This window comes from Tinamus guttatus, unplaced genomic scaffold (assembly GCF_059628265.1).
Source record: "Tinamus guttatus ecotype Peru unplaced genomic scaffold, ASM5962826v1 Tinamus_guttatus_pri_ptg000052l, whole genome shotgun sequence".
Taxonomy (NCBI): Eukaryota; Metazoa; Chordata; class Aves; order Tinamiformes; family Tinamidae; genus Tinamus; species Tinamus guttatus.
Window position 1 is genome coordinate 11,330,380 of NW_028288586.1, and position 19,788 is coordinate 11,350,167.

Below are 19,788 nucleotides of genomic sequence, written 5' to 3' on the forward strand. Positions count from 1 at the left end.
ATTTTTTTGTAAGCAGAAGTCAGAAGGACCCCTGAGAAGCATATCCTGTGACTGGCCCCTGGGGCTCCTTCCCTAAGTGATTTCATTCCTGCTGCCTTGTTGGTGTGCTTCTAACCCTGGCACAGTTTGAGATCTTACCCTTTCTGTGGCAAGGTCTTTGAAAATAGCTCTTGACACTAAATGTTTTTAAAGAGCAATTTTAAGAATTAATGATTATTGAATAAAATACTTAGTCAATTCACAAGCTGACAGCTTGGGGTTTGCCAGTTTCAAGGCAAAGCCTAAGTGCTTTGGCTGGATGGAAGTGGTGAGGCTTGATCTAGATGGACTCTTACCCTTCACATTTATTAAACCATTTGATTTTTTTTCTTGTAGGATTTTGCTTGTTTTATAATCAAGAAGGAGAGGGAATGGATCAGCAGTGGTAAAAATTGTCCCGTCTTCATCCTACAAAACAGGACACCCCTGGGAAGCACGGGGAATATAATTAAGAGGGCACTAATTGATGGCTTTGGGCACTGGAGATCTCTAATTTTGCAGTGCTCAGCACAGCACATTCTGCCTTGCAAGTGCCCTCTGGCTCAGAGGGATCAGCAGGTTCCAGTTAGTGATGTTACGCAGCATAAATCCGTAAATGCATCGATCCATCAGGTTTAACGGTTGCAAGAAAGCTTGGGAAATCCTCTAACTGCTGCTGGCTGGAGGCTGGGAAGTGTAGAGTGCTTCCAGGGGTGGTTCACTTGGATATGATGTTGCTTTTCCTGCTGTACTTCCATCATCTGCTTAATCCAGTGCAGTTGCACAGCAGCCTCCTGCTTCTTCCAGGGCAGGACAGGGTGGAGAAGCTTCTTTTTCCAGGCAGTCCCTTTTCCGGCTGCAGCTCACGGTCACAGAGCAGCCCTGATGCTGGCACAAGGAGGAGGTGGTGGCTCTTCCTTGAGTGACAGGGTTTCTTTATGCTGTGGGACAGGACAGTTCAGTCCTGTGTCAGTTTAATTGCTCCTAACCACCCAGTTCTGGCTGCTGCTGCACGGGGAGCACTGAACTGCTGACACAGTGCAGATTATAACATTATGTTATAATGGGTCTGTAAAAACTGCTGCTACTTTTAGGATGTTTACAAACTATACATGAACTATCCAAATAATGAGACTGGTAGATTAGTGGTGGGAGCCACCTAGGCTTAACCCTCATAGTTCAAGTTTCTTTTAGCTTGTGTATCAAAGGCTTTACAGAAGAACTGTAAGATCCATAGACTCAAAAACTTGATCCTATGTTGCTGTTAAATTGCCCATATTTCTCAGTCTGATTAATCCATGGAACTAAGGAAATAAGGCTTAGAGCTTTGCTCTGAAATGCTCTGCTTTCCTCACCCTTTCTTCCCCTCTAGGCATTTGTCAAGTGTCAGGACCAGGGGCTTGTCTTGTACTCCGTGCTGTGTTTGTAAATTCCAGCACGCTGAAGTATCACCTCTTGGAGCACACAGCAACGTGGCGCTCATCCCACTCCCAACAAAAGTGCCTTCCCACCTAGGCTGCCATTTCAAACAGGAGGGGTTTATTAAGCTGGTGAATCTGCTCAGGAAGTTAGATTCCACAGGTCAGAGATGCACACATCCTTGTGTTGTGGGCAAAGCTTTTATTCAGCAATGAAAAAAATGACTAAAATAGGCTCTTGACCCAAGTGTAATGTCCTTCCTGCTGAAGTGGGCTTTGAACAGACTGAGGCCTAGTCATATTTTTGGATTTGGGTTCCAGAAGGCTGCTTCCTGGCCAGGCAAATTGTGAGCAGAAAGCAGATGGACAACATGAGCAAGAAACCAAGTACATGCTTTTTTCCACTTATATTTGCTGTTCCATCTCTCTCCACACATGATTACATTGTGTGTCTGCCTCTAATGGACTCTATGAAAGATAGTTTATGTTCTCAAGATTTATTGGCTTGCCCAGTTCTTTTCTGCCATGGTAGTGTGAGCGGGCTGCTCTTGAACAAAATGGAGATGGATAGGCCAGACTTTCCAGGTCCCTAGATCCTCTATTTGCAGGAGATAAGCATTTAGTTATGGTCTGTATGGAAGAATGGCTCTGTTAGTAGGTGAATAAAAAGATTTGTTGAATTAGATATTAAAATAGTCTTCCTTTTTTCCTTTTAATCTTGCTCAGCCCCAGCTGGAATTTGACTTTTTAGGTATTTAGGCAGGTAATGGGCTTTAAGAGTCTGTCCTCAGAAGCTGCTCTTACCTAGCATGAGGGGAATCTCTGTCTGAATCCCAAGCAGCTGTGTCTCTGGAAACCTGCAGATGGAAACAGGGCATGCCTGGGTTCCTCAAAGTGAAGACAAAATACAGAGTGGAGGTGATGCCTGTTGTCACTTGAAGGCAGTCACAAAAGTACCTGTAACACAAGACTGGCTTGGAATTCACAAGGATTTTGCAGGAGTGTAGATTATTTTTTTCCAAAGGAAGCTCTGAGCACATTTTTAGTGACCCAGTGGCCATGATCAGAGGAGATATAACAGGAGCAACGGGGGTTGAAGGTGGTGATAAGGTCTGTGGGTTTTTTGTCTTTTGCCTGCTTCTCCCTCCCTGCATGTTTCATTGCTATAGCTGCCTCTGTTTTCACCCCTTATTTTTGGGGTAGTGATTCAGTTAACTTTTCCTGTCCTAAACCACTGTACAACTCGCAAGAATGGATGAGGTTTTCCTTTGTTTTTCCCCTCTCTGGGGCTTTCACACTTTTGAAAGGAGATGGTTGCTCTGGGACTTTTAGGGCTGTGTGTTTTGAGGTGGGAACTGAAATATTTGCTGGACTCTACAAATCCTACTAGGACAGAACAGAGCAACAAAACTTGTCAGATTATGCGAAATGACTAGTATTTTTGTTTTAATTCCAGCTTATAATAAAGTGGTTTGTTTGTTTGTTTATTTATTTCCTATTTGCAAAGACTGTCTCTGGATGTAGTGAAGCATCTCTAAATTAGAGAAATAAGGTGGCATTTTTGACCTGCTCTTGTTACATGGATATTTCAATTTAGGTAGCTAAGTAAGGGGCCTGACTGGCAGGTAACTGGCAGCACTCAAACTCAGCAGTTCCTATTGAAGCTGGGGGCACTGTCAGTGTTTTCAAGTGCCAGTTGTACCAGCACTGTTTCTTCTATACCACATTAGCTAATATTTACCAAACAAAAAGGTAACAAAATCTGTAGTTCCTCAAGAAAGCTGCGTATCCCAACTGAGAGTGCCCTTCTGTTGACCGCTGCAAGGGGTGCAGCGGGGCATTTCTGCTGGGGAAATTTGGGAGGTTCCTGTGTACGTTTGCCTAGAAGCAGTTACTGGTTTTAGGTGCTAACAGGTATCAGAAATAGATGCTCAGGTACCTTGGCTGCCCTTGCCTGACTTCATGTACTCGGATGGCAAGCAGGTCCAAACTTAAGGTTTTTCCCTCCATTACCAGATAACTTTAGAACACAGAATTTAAACACTGTTGGCTGAATTTGGGGGGAAAGGAATAAGAAGGAGGAAGAGGGGGGAGAGGGAGTTTCTAAAGCAAATCCACACTTTATCACCTCAGAATGGATCGCTTTCATATCCTACTCAACTGCATCATCCTCTGGCACAAAGACAATCAGCTTTGTACTCTTCGATGGAAAAGGAAATAGAATGTAAATTGAACCATAAACAAGCCTTCTCTGTGCTGTGGCAAGCTAAACCTAAACTTCAAGATAAGGCTGCCAGATATCTGCAACTCTTCACTGTCCCGTGGCACCAGAGTCTGTCACTAGGGAAAATACTGTGTAAGTATTACTGAAAGTTTAATTCACATGGCTGTAAGAGTATCCAGTGTAGTCTTGGAATAGACCATATTTGATTACAGTCATTGTATTCAATTCTTCCCCTAAATTTGCTTATGTATACACTGACACTCCATCTTTTCTATCCACCTCTAACTGTAAGGTTCTAACAAAGGAATTTGAGACACAGCAAGACATTGGGGACAAATATTCTTAATACTTCAGGGTAATTTCTTTCCCTTGGGGATGTTTCTCTGGCAGACCTTGGCCAGAATTCTGCTGTCTATGGCAGGAACAAGAGGGCATCCCAGCTGCCTTATCTTCCCACTGGATTTATGCAGCATCTACAGCAGTAAAAGGCAGCAGTATCTATGGCCTCCTTCCATCCAAGCCCAATCAGCTTTGCTTACACAAGCTCAGGCTGCTGCCATTAGATATTCCCTCCAAGACAAACATGAAGCTTTAGTAGGTAGAGGTGTTGAGGAATTACTAGGAAAAGCAAAAGAAGCAAGAAGTGGCACTGAGCATCAATTTCTGATATTTAATTTGCTACTCAGAGCTTAAAACTTCCTACTTCAGAGAACCAGAAAGTGATTATTTAGGTGCCAAGTAGAGATACAGTTTGATTAATTTTTAAAACTGTTGTATGATTTGCTGTGGTTACCCAAGTGCGATTCCTGTAGCATTTGATTGGCTGGAGATGACCCTTAGTTAATTTAGCTACTTAACATTTACTTTGAATTTGGGTATAGAGATAAAACAGACAATAGAAGTGCAATTGCTGCTATCCTGTATTCCAGGGACAGTAGCCTCACATGCTTCATGTAAACGTGTGCAGGAAAAGGCTATTTAATTCAGGCTTTTGCCCTCAGAAGTCCTGGCACTTAGGGTGTGAGGGCAATGCCTGTGTGTAACTTACCTAAAACAATTCAGCTTGACTTGCCTCTTCATTAATTTGGTATCATATGCTGGTTTAAAGAATACCTGGCACACATTTCTCCCCTCATACGACATATGCATCAAATCAGTCGATCTAAAGAGAGGTTTAAAATAGGCAGGAAAAGCCTGCGAGGGCGCTCTGCTCACCCAGGCCTGGCCTGGGCTGCTGCTTGACTTCTGCAGCCTTCTCTGAGCCCTGTAGTCACTCCCCTCCTTTTTTTAAAGATCCTTCCTGTTGGCAACAGTCCTGAGACACGATGTTCTTGCTTAGCATTTTGATGTGGGGAAACAGTCTGATAATTAAAGCCGGTTTCAAGCCCTGAGCTGATTTGTAAGCAGTAACTTGCTCTGGGGTGTGTTGTCTGTTGATAACGTGCAGCCAGTGCGCGCGGAGCCGCGCGCTGCCTCGTGCCACCATGGGTGTCCCCAGGACCACTCGTGGTGAGGCTAAATGCTCTGCTTCAAGCCACCTCTTGGTAAACTGTTCATTTGGAGAAACTCACTTTTATTACCCTGTTCCCCTCTATAAACCCGGTGCAAGCACATTGTCGTTAGGCAATTCCTCCTTCCCTAAACAAAAGCAGTTCACTTCAGCCTGTGCTCAACAAATTACTTACAAATACTGTGATAGACAGCAGATAAAGCAGATCATTTTGCAGTTCTGCAATATATGCCCCATGATTTGGATTTGTTGTGCAAGAAAAAATCTAGTGCTCCACAGTTGAAAAAGGATTGGAGAAACATAAAGGATGGGTAAACTGAATCAGGAATTGGGGTTTGACTGGGGACTACAGATAACTAAATCGGTGTTTATCTAAGGGTAAGTTGAAGTGCGAATTAACTTATTGATACTTGCGAATTAGCTTGCTGATACCTGAATTGTCTGATCCTGCAATGGAGCTTTCCTGCCTGATTTGGGCTCTTGTTATTCTGGGGTAGCAGACAAAATCTAACCTAACAAGCTGAGCGTCAGTAAAAGAGAAATTTTAAGAATATAATTTAAGGGGATTAATAAACTGCTCTGTTTGCATTTTGATGCACAGGAGAAAAAAAATGATGCTGAATGCATCAAATATTTAATACCTTTAATAAAACCACCCTTTTTTGTAAGCACTTTTTCCAAGTGCGTACACAACATTTCCCATCGGTTGTGTATGCTCCCACACGGCACTGTTGTTCATCTCCTATTATTAGGTGGGTACTAAATTACTAAATGGTGCGAGGCTTGTTGTACTGTGTGATGCCTCTCTTGCTGCTGCTCAAAAGCACTTATGAGGTAAATGTGAAAAGATAATCAGTAGGTAACAGGGCTAAAAATAGTTAACATTTGCAGCAGAAATTCCTTTTTTTGTAGGTGTTAGAATTGTTCACATTTGTTTGACATTGACTTTAACATTTAGAATACAGAAAATTCTGCTCTTTCTATGCAAGTACAACCTGAGGGCTACAACACTAAAATCAAGTTTGGAATCTCCATTTTTTTTCTTTGAGGAGGAAAAAAATTCATGCAAGGATGAAAACTGACTGCAGAGAATTTCAGGTGTTTCAACAATGTTTGATTTCTGTTGCCTCAGATTCTTGCCAGGGCAGATTTCATTGGCTCTAGTCAAAGGATGGGGCATCCAACCTGTGTAAATCTGAGATGGTCACCATCCAGGAAAGGAGAATAATTTCAAGTCCCCACTGCATTTTCTAGCGATGCTTTTAGGACTCCCTGTGACTGAAAATTTACAAGAAGTCCGTATCAAAATTTGCATATTTCTGTCATATAGGTTGAACACTGTCATGGTCCCTTCATGGCTGCTGTTGAAGTAGGAGCAAATTCAGGCAAGAGGATGGCCAAAGCTAGGGAAACCAGCCAAGCCAAGCCTGGCTGCAGGCAGGGAAGGGGGAGGCCTGACGAGGAGCAGGGGCCCAGGCCCTTGGTCACCCCTCGCATGGGGCTCACACTGTCCCCCTGGCCGCAGGAGCCCTGGCTGGGAGGCAGTCGTGGTGGTGGGCACTAACTGTGCCACAGGCTTTCCTTTCGTGCCTTGACTCCAGTGAAATAAGAGCCTGGCACGCTCACCAGTCCCGTGTCTGCCCACCAGGCCAGTCAGCGGCCGCCCGGGGAGGCTCTGGAGACCCTTGTGGGCAAAATCCGCTGGTGTCACCTCCCCGGAGCCAGCAGCCCCTCCGCTGGTGTCACCTCTCGGGAGCCAGCAGCCCCTCTGACCGCCTGGGCAGCATTCACCTGCTCCCAGCTCGCAGCAGAGCCTGCTTCCTGTGCCACTGCCACACGCGTGGCTGGCCAAAACTCATACAATCGTGGGATTGCAGATATTGCCCTAAACATGGGCTTGCTTTAAAAAAAAAAAAAAAAAGTAGGTGGTTACCTCCCTGGCTTTGCTGCTGAGGTTCATTTCAGAAAATGTGATTTGGGAACAAGCCCATGAATCTCCACCTGCAGCGCACCTTTTGGGAAAGTTTTTGTCCTTAATAAACAAAAAATGTGCATCTCCTATAGAGCCCTGATGCTCGATTTGCTTCTTCCTTATATAATAAAAAGCCAAGAGGTTTCCTGTGAGGTGCCCTGAATTTTCTGTTCATGGCCCTGAGGCATTGGGCACAAATGTTCCACAGCTCTCGAAGCAGTTGGAGTGCTTAAGCGTGGTGCTCTGGGTGCCTTGCTATGGAACACTGCTTCAGTATTAAGGGGTTTTCTTCGCTTTCCACTAACGTAAATTTGTTGTGTAGCTGCAATAGATTATGTAGCTTGAGTATGAGTTAGAGCCTCCCTTGAAAAAATATTCTTTATTATGTATTACTTACTATATATTATATTCCTGGAGAGTAGAAGTATTGAGGCTGTCTGAGATAAATATGGGAAAGACAGGATTTAAAACTTTAATGAAGGTTATTCTCTTTCATTGTATTTAATCTCTTTCCTAAGATAGCAAAATTCTGTTTGCCATTAATTAATTGCTTTATTTGGAACCATTTTTGATATGATTGAATTAAGTCTTAACGTATAATCTCTTTAAATGCCTTTGTAAACAAATATATTCTGGTACCAAATCATCTTTACAAAAGCACTGTAGTGTATAAATAGAGAATTTCAGATACTTCTTTTAGGGAAAAATGTTAACTTCAAGAAGAGCAAGGCACATTTTTTAGGCAGGCTGGTAGTTACATGCATTACCTGCATTGTAGATATGAGCATGCTATTCAAGAGTATGCAGGATATATAAAATGATATGAAAGCTTTCCATATTCCGTACCTCTAAAGCCTTTTCCATCAAAACTGTCCCCACTCAGTGTGTGGCTGTGCAGGAAACGCAGAGCTGCAGCCGCTGAAAGGCTCCTGACTTGAACGAAGCCGAGTGATTCAGCGCAAGAGGCGGCTGCCGGGCAGGCACGAGGCAGGCAGCCCCTGCCTGGGATTTTAACCTTGGTGGCAGGGGAATCCGGACGCTCTGGTGGGGAAGTTCGTACCGCTGGTCTGCATTTTTTAAAAACGCAAGAATAATGATAAGAATGTAAATAATCTGTCTGTATTCATTATGACCACTGCGTGTCATGAAGGATCTGGAGCTGCTGTATTTGTAGTGCTCCCTGTACGCAGGTAGCTGCATTTCATAAATAAAACTGTGAACAGTTTTGAAGTAGCAGCAAGAGCATGCTATGACTGTAGTGAAGTTGGGTTTCTGTGCTGAATTTCAGAACCAGTGAGTTTGTTTTAGAGAAGAAAAAACAAACACAACTTATTTCAGCAGTCTGTGAGCTAGAGTCACAGGCAAAGCCCAGAACTCTTCGGTTCCGAATATACTTTGAGAACATTTGGTTCCAGAAGTGAATTCTTGGCTAGAGATTCCTCTGACAGGATCCTGGGACCATTAGTGGCCCAGATGGCATTGTCACTTAGTGGCAAAGAGCAAGCGGCAGCGGCTCCGCACTTGAACCTTGGTGCATTGCCCAGCACCAGAGCTGGGAGACATTAAATGTGGGAGGAAAAAAGTAAAACGGAGGAGAAGGAATTCATATTGCTCTGGTAACTCTGTTCTAATTGTAACAGCATTTCCTCTTTAAGATTTGTTTCCAATACTTCTGTTCACATTACCTGTAATAGTTTTTAATTCTTTGAAGCAGGGGGTTTATTTGTGTTAAAAATTCTTTGTGCTTTCCATGTGAGGAAGGACAGAGTTAGGCCTTACAACAGAGTCTGCTTTTTGCATTGAATTAATTAAAGCATAAAGATGGTGAATTTGTAAATTTGGTACCTGTTTCAATCTGTTGTTCTTACAGTGCAGCTCCTAATGATTTCATTTTCAGTGTACTTGACCTACAGATGTCCTTTCCAGAATGTCATGAAGAATTAGTAGATTAGGCAATTGATTTAAGAGTATTTCAACCTCCTGTTGACACAGTTCATTTAGTAGACTAATTTGGGACATTTGAAATATGGATAGATGCTCAATTGTGAAAGCATTTCTTGCATTGAAAGCATCCCGTAGAAAGACCGGTTTAGGCCTTCTGTTGAGGCAGATGTTGTTACGTGCCAGTACCTGTGTCACACGTACTGTGAGGAGGCAGGTACATTGGACCATGGGTGGTGAAGCGATACGGAGCAGGCAAGCGTTCAAGTTGCACTTCTAACTTGGGAAGGCTGTGGGCTGAGCGTTCAGGATGTGCAAGGTAAATACTGTCACGAAAGTCCCGGCGGCGTGACCGCCAAGCGTTCCCGGCCTGGGTGCCAAGGTTTCGCATGAACGGGATGGGGTTTCTCTCTGAGACCCTGTTAGCTGTCGTGAACATCAGCGGCCCTTTGATTTCACGTGCGCCTGGTCAGGGTGGGCGGTGCTGAGGACCGAGCAGCTCCATGTCCGTGTGTGTTTGCTCAAGGAGACCTCTGCTGCTCTGGCTGGCCTTGTGCAGATGAGGGCGTTAACTGATAGATGCTGGTTTCTCTCCCAGATAATTGATATGTCCTCTGGATTTTTACTTGGATGCATTAGGAAACAAACCTTGTCTGCTACCAGAAATTGGGCAAATATGGCCTGAGGAGCTTCACAACTGTGTGCCTTTGGACTAGCTAGTGGTTGTTTTGGACTAGCTAATGGCTGGATGTAGTGTAAAATCTGTGGGAAGCTTCAGAGAAAGACTCTGGGGCTGTGGGTGGATCAGGCTGCTTCACATGGACTGAACTGGCACAGTTTTAAGTCACTGGTTCTTTGTTGATAAGTGAGTGATGAGAACAATCTTGTGAGTTGAATAGATTTACAAATAAACAGACTTTCTGTGGCTGCATGAACCCTCCATAGGAAGGGATTTCTGAGAGTCTCTAGTCCATTCTCTTGCTTCTAGTGGGACTGTTGCCGATGTGCAATCAAGTCAGCCATGTCTTTGTATAGATATATCTAGAAAAGCCTCTGAGGACAGAGTTTATACAGCCTTTCTGGGCAACTTGTTCCAGTGCTGTGCTACCTCTTCCGATAAAGACTTTTCCTAATGTCCAGCCTGAACTTCCTTATTCATGGCTATTGCCTCCTGTTACATTTTCTGGCCTACTGAGAAGTATTTTGCTCCTGTTCTAACTACTTATTAATTAATTTCTTGCAATTAATGTGGTTTCCTTAGGATGAAGATCATCCAGTGTGAACAGTGAGCTTTATTTTTTCCTCTGAGTCTTAAGGTTCCATTTCTTCAGGAGGTAAAAATGGATCCTTGCATCTGTGATTTCATACATGTTGGTCTCTATTTAATAGATTCATTTAATACAATTTTGAAATTGGTTAAGAATCAAAGATCTTGATTTATTTTTTCATGACAGTCTTTTTGGAGAAGTGGTAAACTGGTAGCTCCTTTGGCCAGCATTAACCCTTGTCTTTTATAGTCATGCAATGGATGTCTCCAGGCTAGAGGCAGTGGTCTTGAGAAGAGGTTTTATTGGATGTTGCTTGAGGCAGGTTTGGACTTCTCAGCAGATCCCACTGATCCCTCAGAACTTGTGGTTCAGGATACGCTTTGCTGTCACTTTTGAAATACGCGACAGGCATTGCCCGCTGCTGCTTTCGTGGATGCAAAACCAGCTTCAGGGCCTTGCAGCTGGTCGCCGTTACACTGCTTGTCAACAAGTCTCTTCCGCCTTTATGTGGAAGTGATGAAGCACCCTGTGCTTCCGAACATAGCCACGTACGGGGAATATTTATCAAATTTTGGGGGTTAATAATTCATTTTTATTAAACATTGGAGTGGCTGTAATACAGATTTATAGGGCCATATTGTGAGCGCCCTTATGTGAAACCCTGAAGTGCAGAACATCTGAGACTGCTTTATCTCCTAGCAGAGAAGGAAACGCAGGGAGCCCGCGCCAGGTCACGCATCCAGCCCTGCGCCCGCCTCAGGCACCGGGGCAGAGCCGCTGCGCAGGCTCTGCCGGGATCGGCGGCGCTGCTTTTGAGGGCTTTTCCTGCATCCTTCCCTTAAAATCAGCTAGTAGAGGGGTATTTCTGTGCCTCCTCACAAGGCGAGGCGAGTGCGTGTCCTCCTAGCGCGGCGGTGACGGCTCGGCCGCGTGCTGAGCGGCAGCGTGGAGCAGCCTGTGGTGCGGTGAGCCCGTGCCTCGGAGCAGGGCCCTCCTCGCCTGTTCTCCAGGCGGGAGCCGCAGTGGTGGGAGCCGCAGCGCGGCTCGGCGCTGAGGGCCCAGGAGAGCGGGTTGTCGTTTCCCTGTGGTAAAAGAGATTCCTGCTGGCAGGGTCTGTATGTGACAGTTTATCCGGTGTGAAGCTCCAGCCCTTGTTCCTGCTGCTGTGAGGTGTTAACCTGACCGGCCTGAAAAGTTTTCTTGCATGCCTACATTTTCCTTAGGGCTCACAAACTGAAAACTGCGGAGGGGAGGGCGTTGCACATTTTACTCTAGTGTCACAGGAATTACGGTGACTTGTCGTCTTTGTCCACGTTCACAATCTCTGCCATTGATCGTGCTGTTGTGTGATGTGAATTAGCCACGTAAGTGGATCTGTGTGGATGTAAAGATGTGTATGTGCTTTGAATCCTCTCGTCGTAGTTTCATGGACACTGAGTAAAGGAATGGCAAAGTTCCAATATAAAAAGGTAGAACAGGCCTTTCACCTAGTGTATTTATTACACTTAGTGCTGTTAGTTATTGGTGCTGAGAATAATTTAAAGCAAATTCTAACTATTTAACTTTTTAAAACGCTTTATATTGATGAATTAAAATAATCTTATGTGCTTTAGTCACATGTTCTGCATGGCTGTGCTTTACTTGGTTTGCACACAACATGAAAATATTAATGCTTTAAAACAAAACACAGCTGCTGTGTACTGGAACTTGGTAATATTTCTGTGAATTCTCCGGCTGATGGTAATGAAGTATAGTAAAACCTGCAGTAAGCAGACTTTCTTCAAACATTAACAGAAGGCACATAAATTGAATATGTAGTCTACCTTTATTCATGTTTCTCAGGCTTAACATTAGAAACACCTCAGATTAAGAGATTAACAGTTCTGTTTATTCTTTATAATGCCTTTAATTACTGTAAGCATATCGATTACTGCATGTTAATGTATTTAACTTTCTATTTTACTGTTTGGGAACTATTCTGCTCCTCTTTCTTGCCATATCCTCCTTTATCTTCAGGCTCCGTGTTCTCTGTCAGCTGTCTAAATAGAGTCGCATCCAAGTTGTGCTGCGTGACGTGGCCGACTGCGTGCATGTTTAAAGGCCACTTGAAAAACAAAAAGATTAATTGAATTTAGTCCCCAAAGCCAAATTATTATTTAAACACAAAATCAGCCAGGTAGCTACTAGAAACTACAGACGCAGAAATAGAAACTTACCTGTTCTCTGCATTCGAGTAGTCCCTAATGTTGGTGCTTCACCTTTAGGATCTGCTTTAAAGATCCATGTCCCTGTTTAAAACAGCCAGCCAGGGGCCCCTTTGCATTTGGATGGGACTGCTCATGTGAATATTTACCCCAGACCTTGGTGGTGCTGGCTTAAAAATAGATTATTAATTTTAGAGCTTTGTATTGAAAAGCAAACTCAAGGCCTGAACAAAGAATGTTGGCAGTTTCTCTCTTGAGATTCACATTTGCAGCAATACTTCTTTTTTTTTCCTAAGTGGTTTTAAAAAAAGAATAATTTTACAGAAATTCTCTTTGAATTCATACCTAATATATTGCTGATTTACAGACAGTTACAAGCAAACTTGTGTGTAGTCATACTATTACAGCACTGTATTTTAATTAGATTTTATTTTGCTTTATTCCCCCCCCATTAATTTTTAGGCTGTTTGCACATTATACTAATTATTCCGGTTATATATCTATAAGCTGCCATTCTGTGTGTATTAGATTATCTTAAATTGCATTTCAAGTACAGATCTTGAACTGATTGTTCTGCACTGACTGCTCAGAAGGAAAAGTTTTTTCTTGACCAGAAGCATGTAATTTCCTGCAAAGTCTGTTTGCAGGAATAGACTATTTTAGAATATTAGAATTTAGTGTAAATTTAGACTATTTTGCAGGAAGAGAATATATTTGCAAGAACAGAGTATTACACATGTTGCTCATGTTTTTTCTATCTATTCCATTGTAAAGAAATGAAGGGTAATTTCCTGTGGATTCCTGTTCAATAAAGTAGGAGGGATAAAGGAGGCATAAAAGTAGGAGGGATTTTGTTTGGTTTTAATTGTAGAAATATACTCACAGAATGTTCTTTTGTTTGTCACAGCCTTGTTCTGGATAGATGAAATTAACTGTTTTGTAGACTGTTCTGTTTCTTGCCAGCTTCTTTCCCAAAGAAGCACAAAATGCCTGAAAGTCAATAAGGAAGGATCGCTTTGTAGAAATACCCCTTTTCCACCATATCCAACTTTGGTCAGTTTATTCTCCCTCTCTGAATGTACTCCCCCTTTTCTATAGGATGGGGATAACCAGGCTGAGCAAACAGCGTCAAAATATAGGTAGGAAAATATTACATAAATGTGCCAAGTAGTACTACTGTATTTCAAGTGACCTTTTGGTCTGAAACTTTGCCAAAGGGAGGGGAAAGGAAGCCACTGTTGAATCAAGTTCTGCACAGAGCTCCTGCAAACAGATGGTGTTTGCATATAGGATACGCTGTTTGAGGGTAACTTCACTACAACGCTCTTCATTTTTAATAATTGCAGGCGGGCTAAGCTCCGGCTATATTTGGAACAGCTAAAACAGCTTGTACCTCTTGGGCCAGACAGCACCAGGCACACCACTCTAAGTCTGTTGAAAAGAGCTAAGATGCATATCAAGGTAAAAATATTTATCCGTATTTGGGTTTCTTTTAAGGCAGAGTCTTCCAAAATGTGTATGCATTGAGAGGGAACTACTTCTCACACGAAGTACTTACCCATATGTCCGACCTTCCGGATATATTGCCCTTATTAAATGCATGTATCTCAGCCACAGTGCCAAGTTTGAGTTTTGAAATTTACCTTGTAGTCTCAGATATATACAATGCTGGTGATTTCTGCTTACTTAATAGTTTACATTATGTTTTATAAAAACAACTTTGATACTTATATAATACTATTTCATTTATGTATTTATTTTTTAAAGATTGAGCAAGCTAGCACTGTACTGCATTGATTCCAAGGTAATAAGGCAGATCTATTCATGACTGAAGTAGCTAATGGAGTCAGAGGGATAATAGCCATAGTTTTACCCCATCCCCACATATTGATGATTAGATCTTGGAGTGTTTGACAATCATTTAAAAGAAACCAAAAATAAAATGAAGTATATCCTGCTAGTTACCATTTTGCCTTGCATGTTTCAGTCATGTAACATCAAGTTTAAAAAAGAACCAGCCAACCCCTGCTCTGCCCTTGTCCCCCCCAACAAAAACTATCACCTGTGATTCAGCAGCAGTGGGGGCTGCGCAGGTAAAACACAGAGAATTCACCCCCGAGGCCTCCTCTCTCCCTAAGACACCATTGCTCCCATTTTCGTTTCTGTAGTTTTCAGGGGAGGGGGTTATGTTTGGAAAGGGGACAACTGAGTATTTAAATGTAAATTTAAAAACAACAAGTTTCTGCTGCAGTGTCCAGACTGTAATTATTCATCTGGCCTTTTTTCAATGTTCTAGGAAAATAGATCAAGAAAAATGAAGTGTCAAGAGAGGTTGAACACTGCCAGTAATCTTGGAATATTTTTGAAAACAGCCTGCTGTTGTGCAGCATGAAGTTATCATTGCAATTGCAGGAATGGTATAATTCATATGAAATATTAGAGATGAATTTAATCAAAACCATTCTTGTCAATAAGTTTATTGTAAACTACTACTTCAACTCTTGTAAAGATATTTCCTCCAGCTGGACAATCCCTGTTTTTACCAATGGAGATTTTGGCCTCCTGTTTATAATTCAGGCTAACATGCATGAAAGGCACTTGCATGTATTTTTCGTCTTGGGTTGCCCCACTATCATGGGCTAATTGAAATACTGTTTTTGCAAGTGGAAAGTGCGAGAGATGGGCCATGTAGTTACCATTTCAGCTCCTGATTAACAAAAAAAAAGAAAGGCAAGGGGGAAGAACAGATGGTCTCTGAGTCCATTATGCACCATATCAAGTAGTTAGTTTTTGAAAAACAAAACTGGAGTTTAGTTTTGGTTTTAAGGTTTTAACTGAACCTACCCTGACTGTGCTGCCACTTACTGCTTCTCTTGGTCAGGTGCAGAGGCTCCCAAATAAGCAGCCGCAGTCGCTCTGGGCCAGGACCGCTGCCTCCCCCGCGCTGCCCTCTGCTCCTGAAGCCTTAATTAGGGTCACCTTAATTAGACTTGAACCTGTCACACAGGCCCCCAAATGCGGAGCCCTGCCTTGATTGATGGGACAATGTTCGCTCTCCTGAATGGGAATCACAGAATGGTTAAGGTTGGAAGGGAATCATGGAGTCCCTTCCTGAAGTAGTTGTTAGAGCTGGGATTCTAGCCAGGGAAGGGGAACAAACAAAAACAAAAAAACAGGGGGGTGGGAGGGGTGAGGAAATCTGATCAATCAGGCATATTTGGTTGGTGAATATGGATGTACCAAACCCTTTTTTTTATTATATCATTGTGTATCTAAGTTCAGTTCATAGCTAACACATGTACTGCCTTGGTGAGGGCTTAAAATGAGGCTACAGGACTTAGTTTTCATTCAGCAAGGGAAGCCAGTTTTTCACAGGATGAATATTTCTGCATTTGGGAACAGCAAAATCTTTGCAGTCATTTGGCTTGTGGCTCCTCTAGGAAACCAAGCACAGGTTCATTCAGACAGTAGGGAGGAGCTGGCAGCAACTGCATTTGCTCCCAGTAAATCTCTTGAAATTCAGTGGACATGTAAATTCAAAGAGAAATTTGGTCTTTCTTACAACTGTTTTGCTACCAGAACCTGCAATTTACTGAATACAAAACAAACCAAAAAAAAAAAAAAAAACCCAACCCACACCACACAAAAAAACTGTCTTTTTAACTGTAGTGATTTTTACTTTTTATTTGCTGTTTGTGAATCTGTTATTATATTATACTTTATACTTTCTCCCCCCCCACCCCGTGATATGTTTCTGGAAATGGCTGTCAGTGATTTGGAAAAGGGTTCAGTTGAAATCTTAAAACTTATTATTTCTATTACCTTTCTATCAACAGTGTAGCATATCTTACAGGGAACCAGGTAGTCTTTTTAGTTCCACAATTAATATTCCCTTTCATTTGAGCTGCAGGGGAAATTTCAGGCAGACAGTGCAAGGATCTTTCATAGGGTATTTACTGAGAAATTTTGAGTTAATACCACCGATTTTGTAGGAGGTTGTCATAGAATTATAATATTTGCTCCAGGTACCTTTTAGGAGAGAAAAGTACAAGAACAAAGTAAATTGTCAGTAAACAATTTCTACTTATATAAATAATACTGCAATATTTTTAATAAAGCTTTAGTGATAAATGATAGAAATATCTACCTTAGCCTAGAGTATGAGAGAGGGGCATTCAGGAGACTCCTACTTGATTCTTTATGGTGGTGTTTCTTATTTCACCTAAAGAAGCTGCACATTTCAACAGAAATGTGAGCTGCTTTTTATTTATTGAGGATGTTACCACTTTTGCTTGGTGAAATGTTTTAAATATTCTCCAGAACCAAGGCTAGAGTAATTCAGTCTTAGCTAAGGAACTGTTACTAGTGGCAGAAAAATCTCGAATGGTTCCTTTTTTGGCATTTATGTATTTTGTTATGAGACAAAATAAATTCTGATGTAGCCAATTCTACTGAATTCAGTAGAGCTGTATCAGTGATTTTGCCTGATCACCAATTCCTGCTTTAAAGTTAGTATGTATGAAAAAAAAATCTTATATTACTTCTGCTTGAACGTCAGTAAAAACTGTTGGCTTATTAATTTTCTCTCCCTCTAAGAAATTGGAAGAACAGGACCGAAAAGCTCTAAATATTAAAGAACAATTACAGCGGGAGCACCGCTACCTCAAGCGCAGACTGGAGCAGCTATCCGTGCAGGGCATGGAGCGAATCCGCACTGACAGCATGGGATCAACAATATCCACTGACTCCGAACAAGGTAACGGAACAAGCCTTCCCAAGAGGGAGCTGGAAGAGCAGGGAGCAAAAGGGAAGCAGGGAAGGAAGAAAATGCAAAAATAGTATTTACAACTAAACTGAAGCTTTCAGCAAAATTGTTCCCTTGTGCAATCTGCAGAATGAAAACTTGCTGCATCTTTCTTCATATTCTTTGCAGAAACTTTTTTTTTTCTGATCAGTTTTGACTTCTATACAGCTATTTATACTGTATGTTTTTTTGCCAGTTTTCTAAACAATTGCCATTTCATTTTCAAAATTTTTAGTATAATGGTAAGGCTGGCATAATATTTTTGTCTTGGGAAAAGCAAATGTCTTAATTTGTGTGAATAAATTAACTCCACATTATTTATTGTGAAATTTTCAGATATTTTCTGAATAAACCAAGAGTTTTCTACATTTGGTTCCCATTTAACCCAGGGCTTTTCAAGCTCCCTGTCACCATTTCTTATGTTCTTATTTGCAGTTTTTCCTGTAGCAGCAAACTCGCATGGGCTGATTTTTTCAGGGTCTGTGGGAGCCGAGTTCAGTCACGGCGCGGTCGCTCCGGCACAGATGGCTGCACCACAGTGGCCCCTGGCTGGCACCTGTGTACGTTGGATTGTCATGAACTCGGCTACGGATTTTGTAGCCTTTGCAGTTCTTCTTTTTTCTTTTTCCAACTCAGAGCCTGCGCACAAGTTGGAACAGTTCTGGGACAGCATTTGGTGTTGATGTCATGCTGTATATTTATGGGCATGAGCACAGAAGGGATTTTAATTCTCAAGTTGCAAAAGGACACTTTCCTTAGTTTCCTCAACTACTTCTCCGTGCTTTATTATTCAAGGAAACACGTATGACTTGGGTTGCACCTGAACTTTACCTGAACTACACAGGCAATGCTGCCCTCTGATACAAGTCGCTGTAACCACGTAATTACTGACAAGGTGCCTTCTTGTGTTTTCTTTAGAGGTAGACATTGAAGGAATGGAGTACACCCCGGGGGAAATGGACAGTATTGGGAGCGCCAGCGACGCTGAAGACCACTACAGTTTGCAGAGCGGTTCGAGTGACGGAGGCTACACACATTCCCGCAGACTGAATGCCAGGCTCTCATAGTGCCTGAGTTACCCCTTCGACTCAGGACCATCTGACTGAAGCACTTATATATGAAAATTCCAGAGGTGTCAACTGCCACTCTTCCGGGAAACCCCAACCACAGTACTCTGAAATGGAGGTTCCGTACCCACGGTTCCCTGCACTGTAACCACAATATTAGATATTGTAAATCATGGGTTTGCTGCAGAGAACTGTGGCTAGGTACAGTTGTGACTTAAAGCTAGCTCGATGTAGCCATACTGCAAATTAAGGAAAATAAAGTACATCATTCCATTCAAGAAGTATTAAATTCAAACTGTTGGAGGCATATGATGGCATAAGGAAGTTTGACAGTTCTTTGGTTTTTGCAGACACACTTTCAGACATCGAAGAATAAATGGAATCTACAATGTGGTTAGTGATTCAAAGATATAAAAACTAAAACTACTTTTTCTTGTGGTATTTTTTCATGAAAAAAAAAACATTTTGAATGCTGTATGGTGGGTTGTATAGTATAAATTCTTTCAGCAGTTGTTTGAGCGAAACAGGCAGATAAATCGTCAAATCTCAGATGATCTTTAGAAAAGATCATATTTACAAGTCACTACTGTACTTCAAAATGGGGGAAAAGCCAGCTCTAATAATGACTTCATGTGGGATGATCTCAACTTTCTTTTGCTTTTTTGTATTCAATATCCAACCAGCAGCAAGTCGTTCTGTCCATGTTAACAGGCTGTGTAGAAAGCGACACTGCAGTTTTATCCTGTTACCGTGGAATGGATGATATTTGAAGCATTTCAGTGTTTTTGTTTGTTTGGGGTTTTTTTTTTTCTTTTCTTTTCTTTTTTTTTTGCGTTGTTTGAAGAATACAGAACTCAAGTGATCCAGATTGTGATAGTTCATCTTTCCTTGCAAGGAAATGAAATTACCATTTGCTTTTTTTTTTTTTTTTTCCTATTTACAGATGTCAATACATTTTTATGGAAGGCATGGCTTAAGATTACAGTATTCAGCTAGGAGATAATTAATCTTTTTTTTTTCTTTTGCACACTATAATTGCATTTTCTATTCTTAAAAAAAAGTGCAAAAAATTAAAATGTATGCTGTAAAACAGCAAAGTTTATTTAGTACTCATCAAGCTGTTCAGAACATATTTACCCAAATTGTAGCAATACTATGAAGATGTATTTTAATACAACTTCTGCTTAGTGAAGTCATTAGAGCTTGGCTTGCCGGGTAAGAAAAATGGACCAGTCTTTGCATTATCTGTTTAAAGAAGGTCTTTTAAAAAAAGAAAAAAAGAAAAAAAGAAAAAAAAAAGCTATAAACACTTTTAGGGAAGTGATTTTAGCAAGTGTAGTCTATATTTCCTGTAAGAGATTT

General features: G+C 41.8%; 1 protein-coding gene across 2 annotated transcripts in view; it reads left to right on the plus strand.

Annotated features, from left to right (window-relative positions):
• The window catches only part of MXD4 (MAX dimerization protein 4), a 30,986-nt gene extending 12,424 nt beyond the window's left edge, over nt 1-18,562 (plus strand). For both annotated transcript variants that reach the window (XM_088540053.1, XM_088540054.1), the window contains exons 4-6: nt 13,902-14,016; nt 17,152-17,311; nt 18,278-18,562. In XM_088540053.1, the coding sequence (XP_088396179.1) occupies nt 13,902-14,016; nt 17,152-17,311; nt 18,278-18,426 (424 nt within the window). In that variant the 3' untranslated portion in view covers nt 18,427-18,562. The remainder of the gene's footprint in view (nt 1-13,901; nt 14,017-17,151; nt 17,312-18,277) is intronic.
• Nucleotides 18,563-19,788: the final 1,226 nt, after the last annotated feature.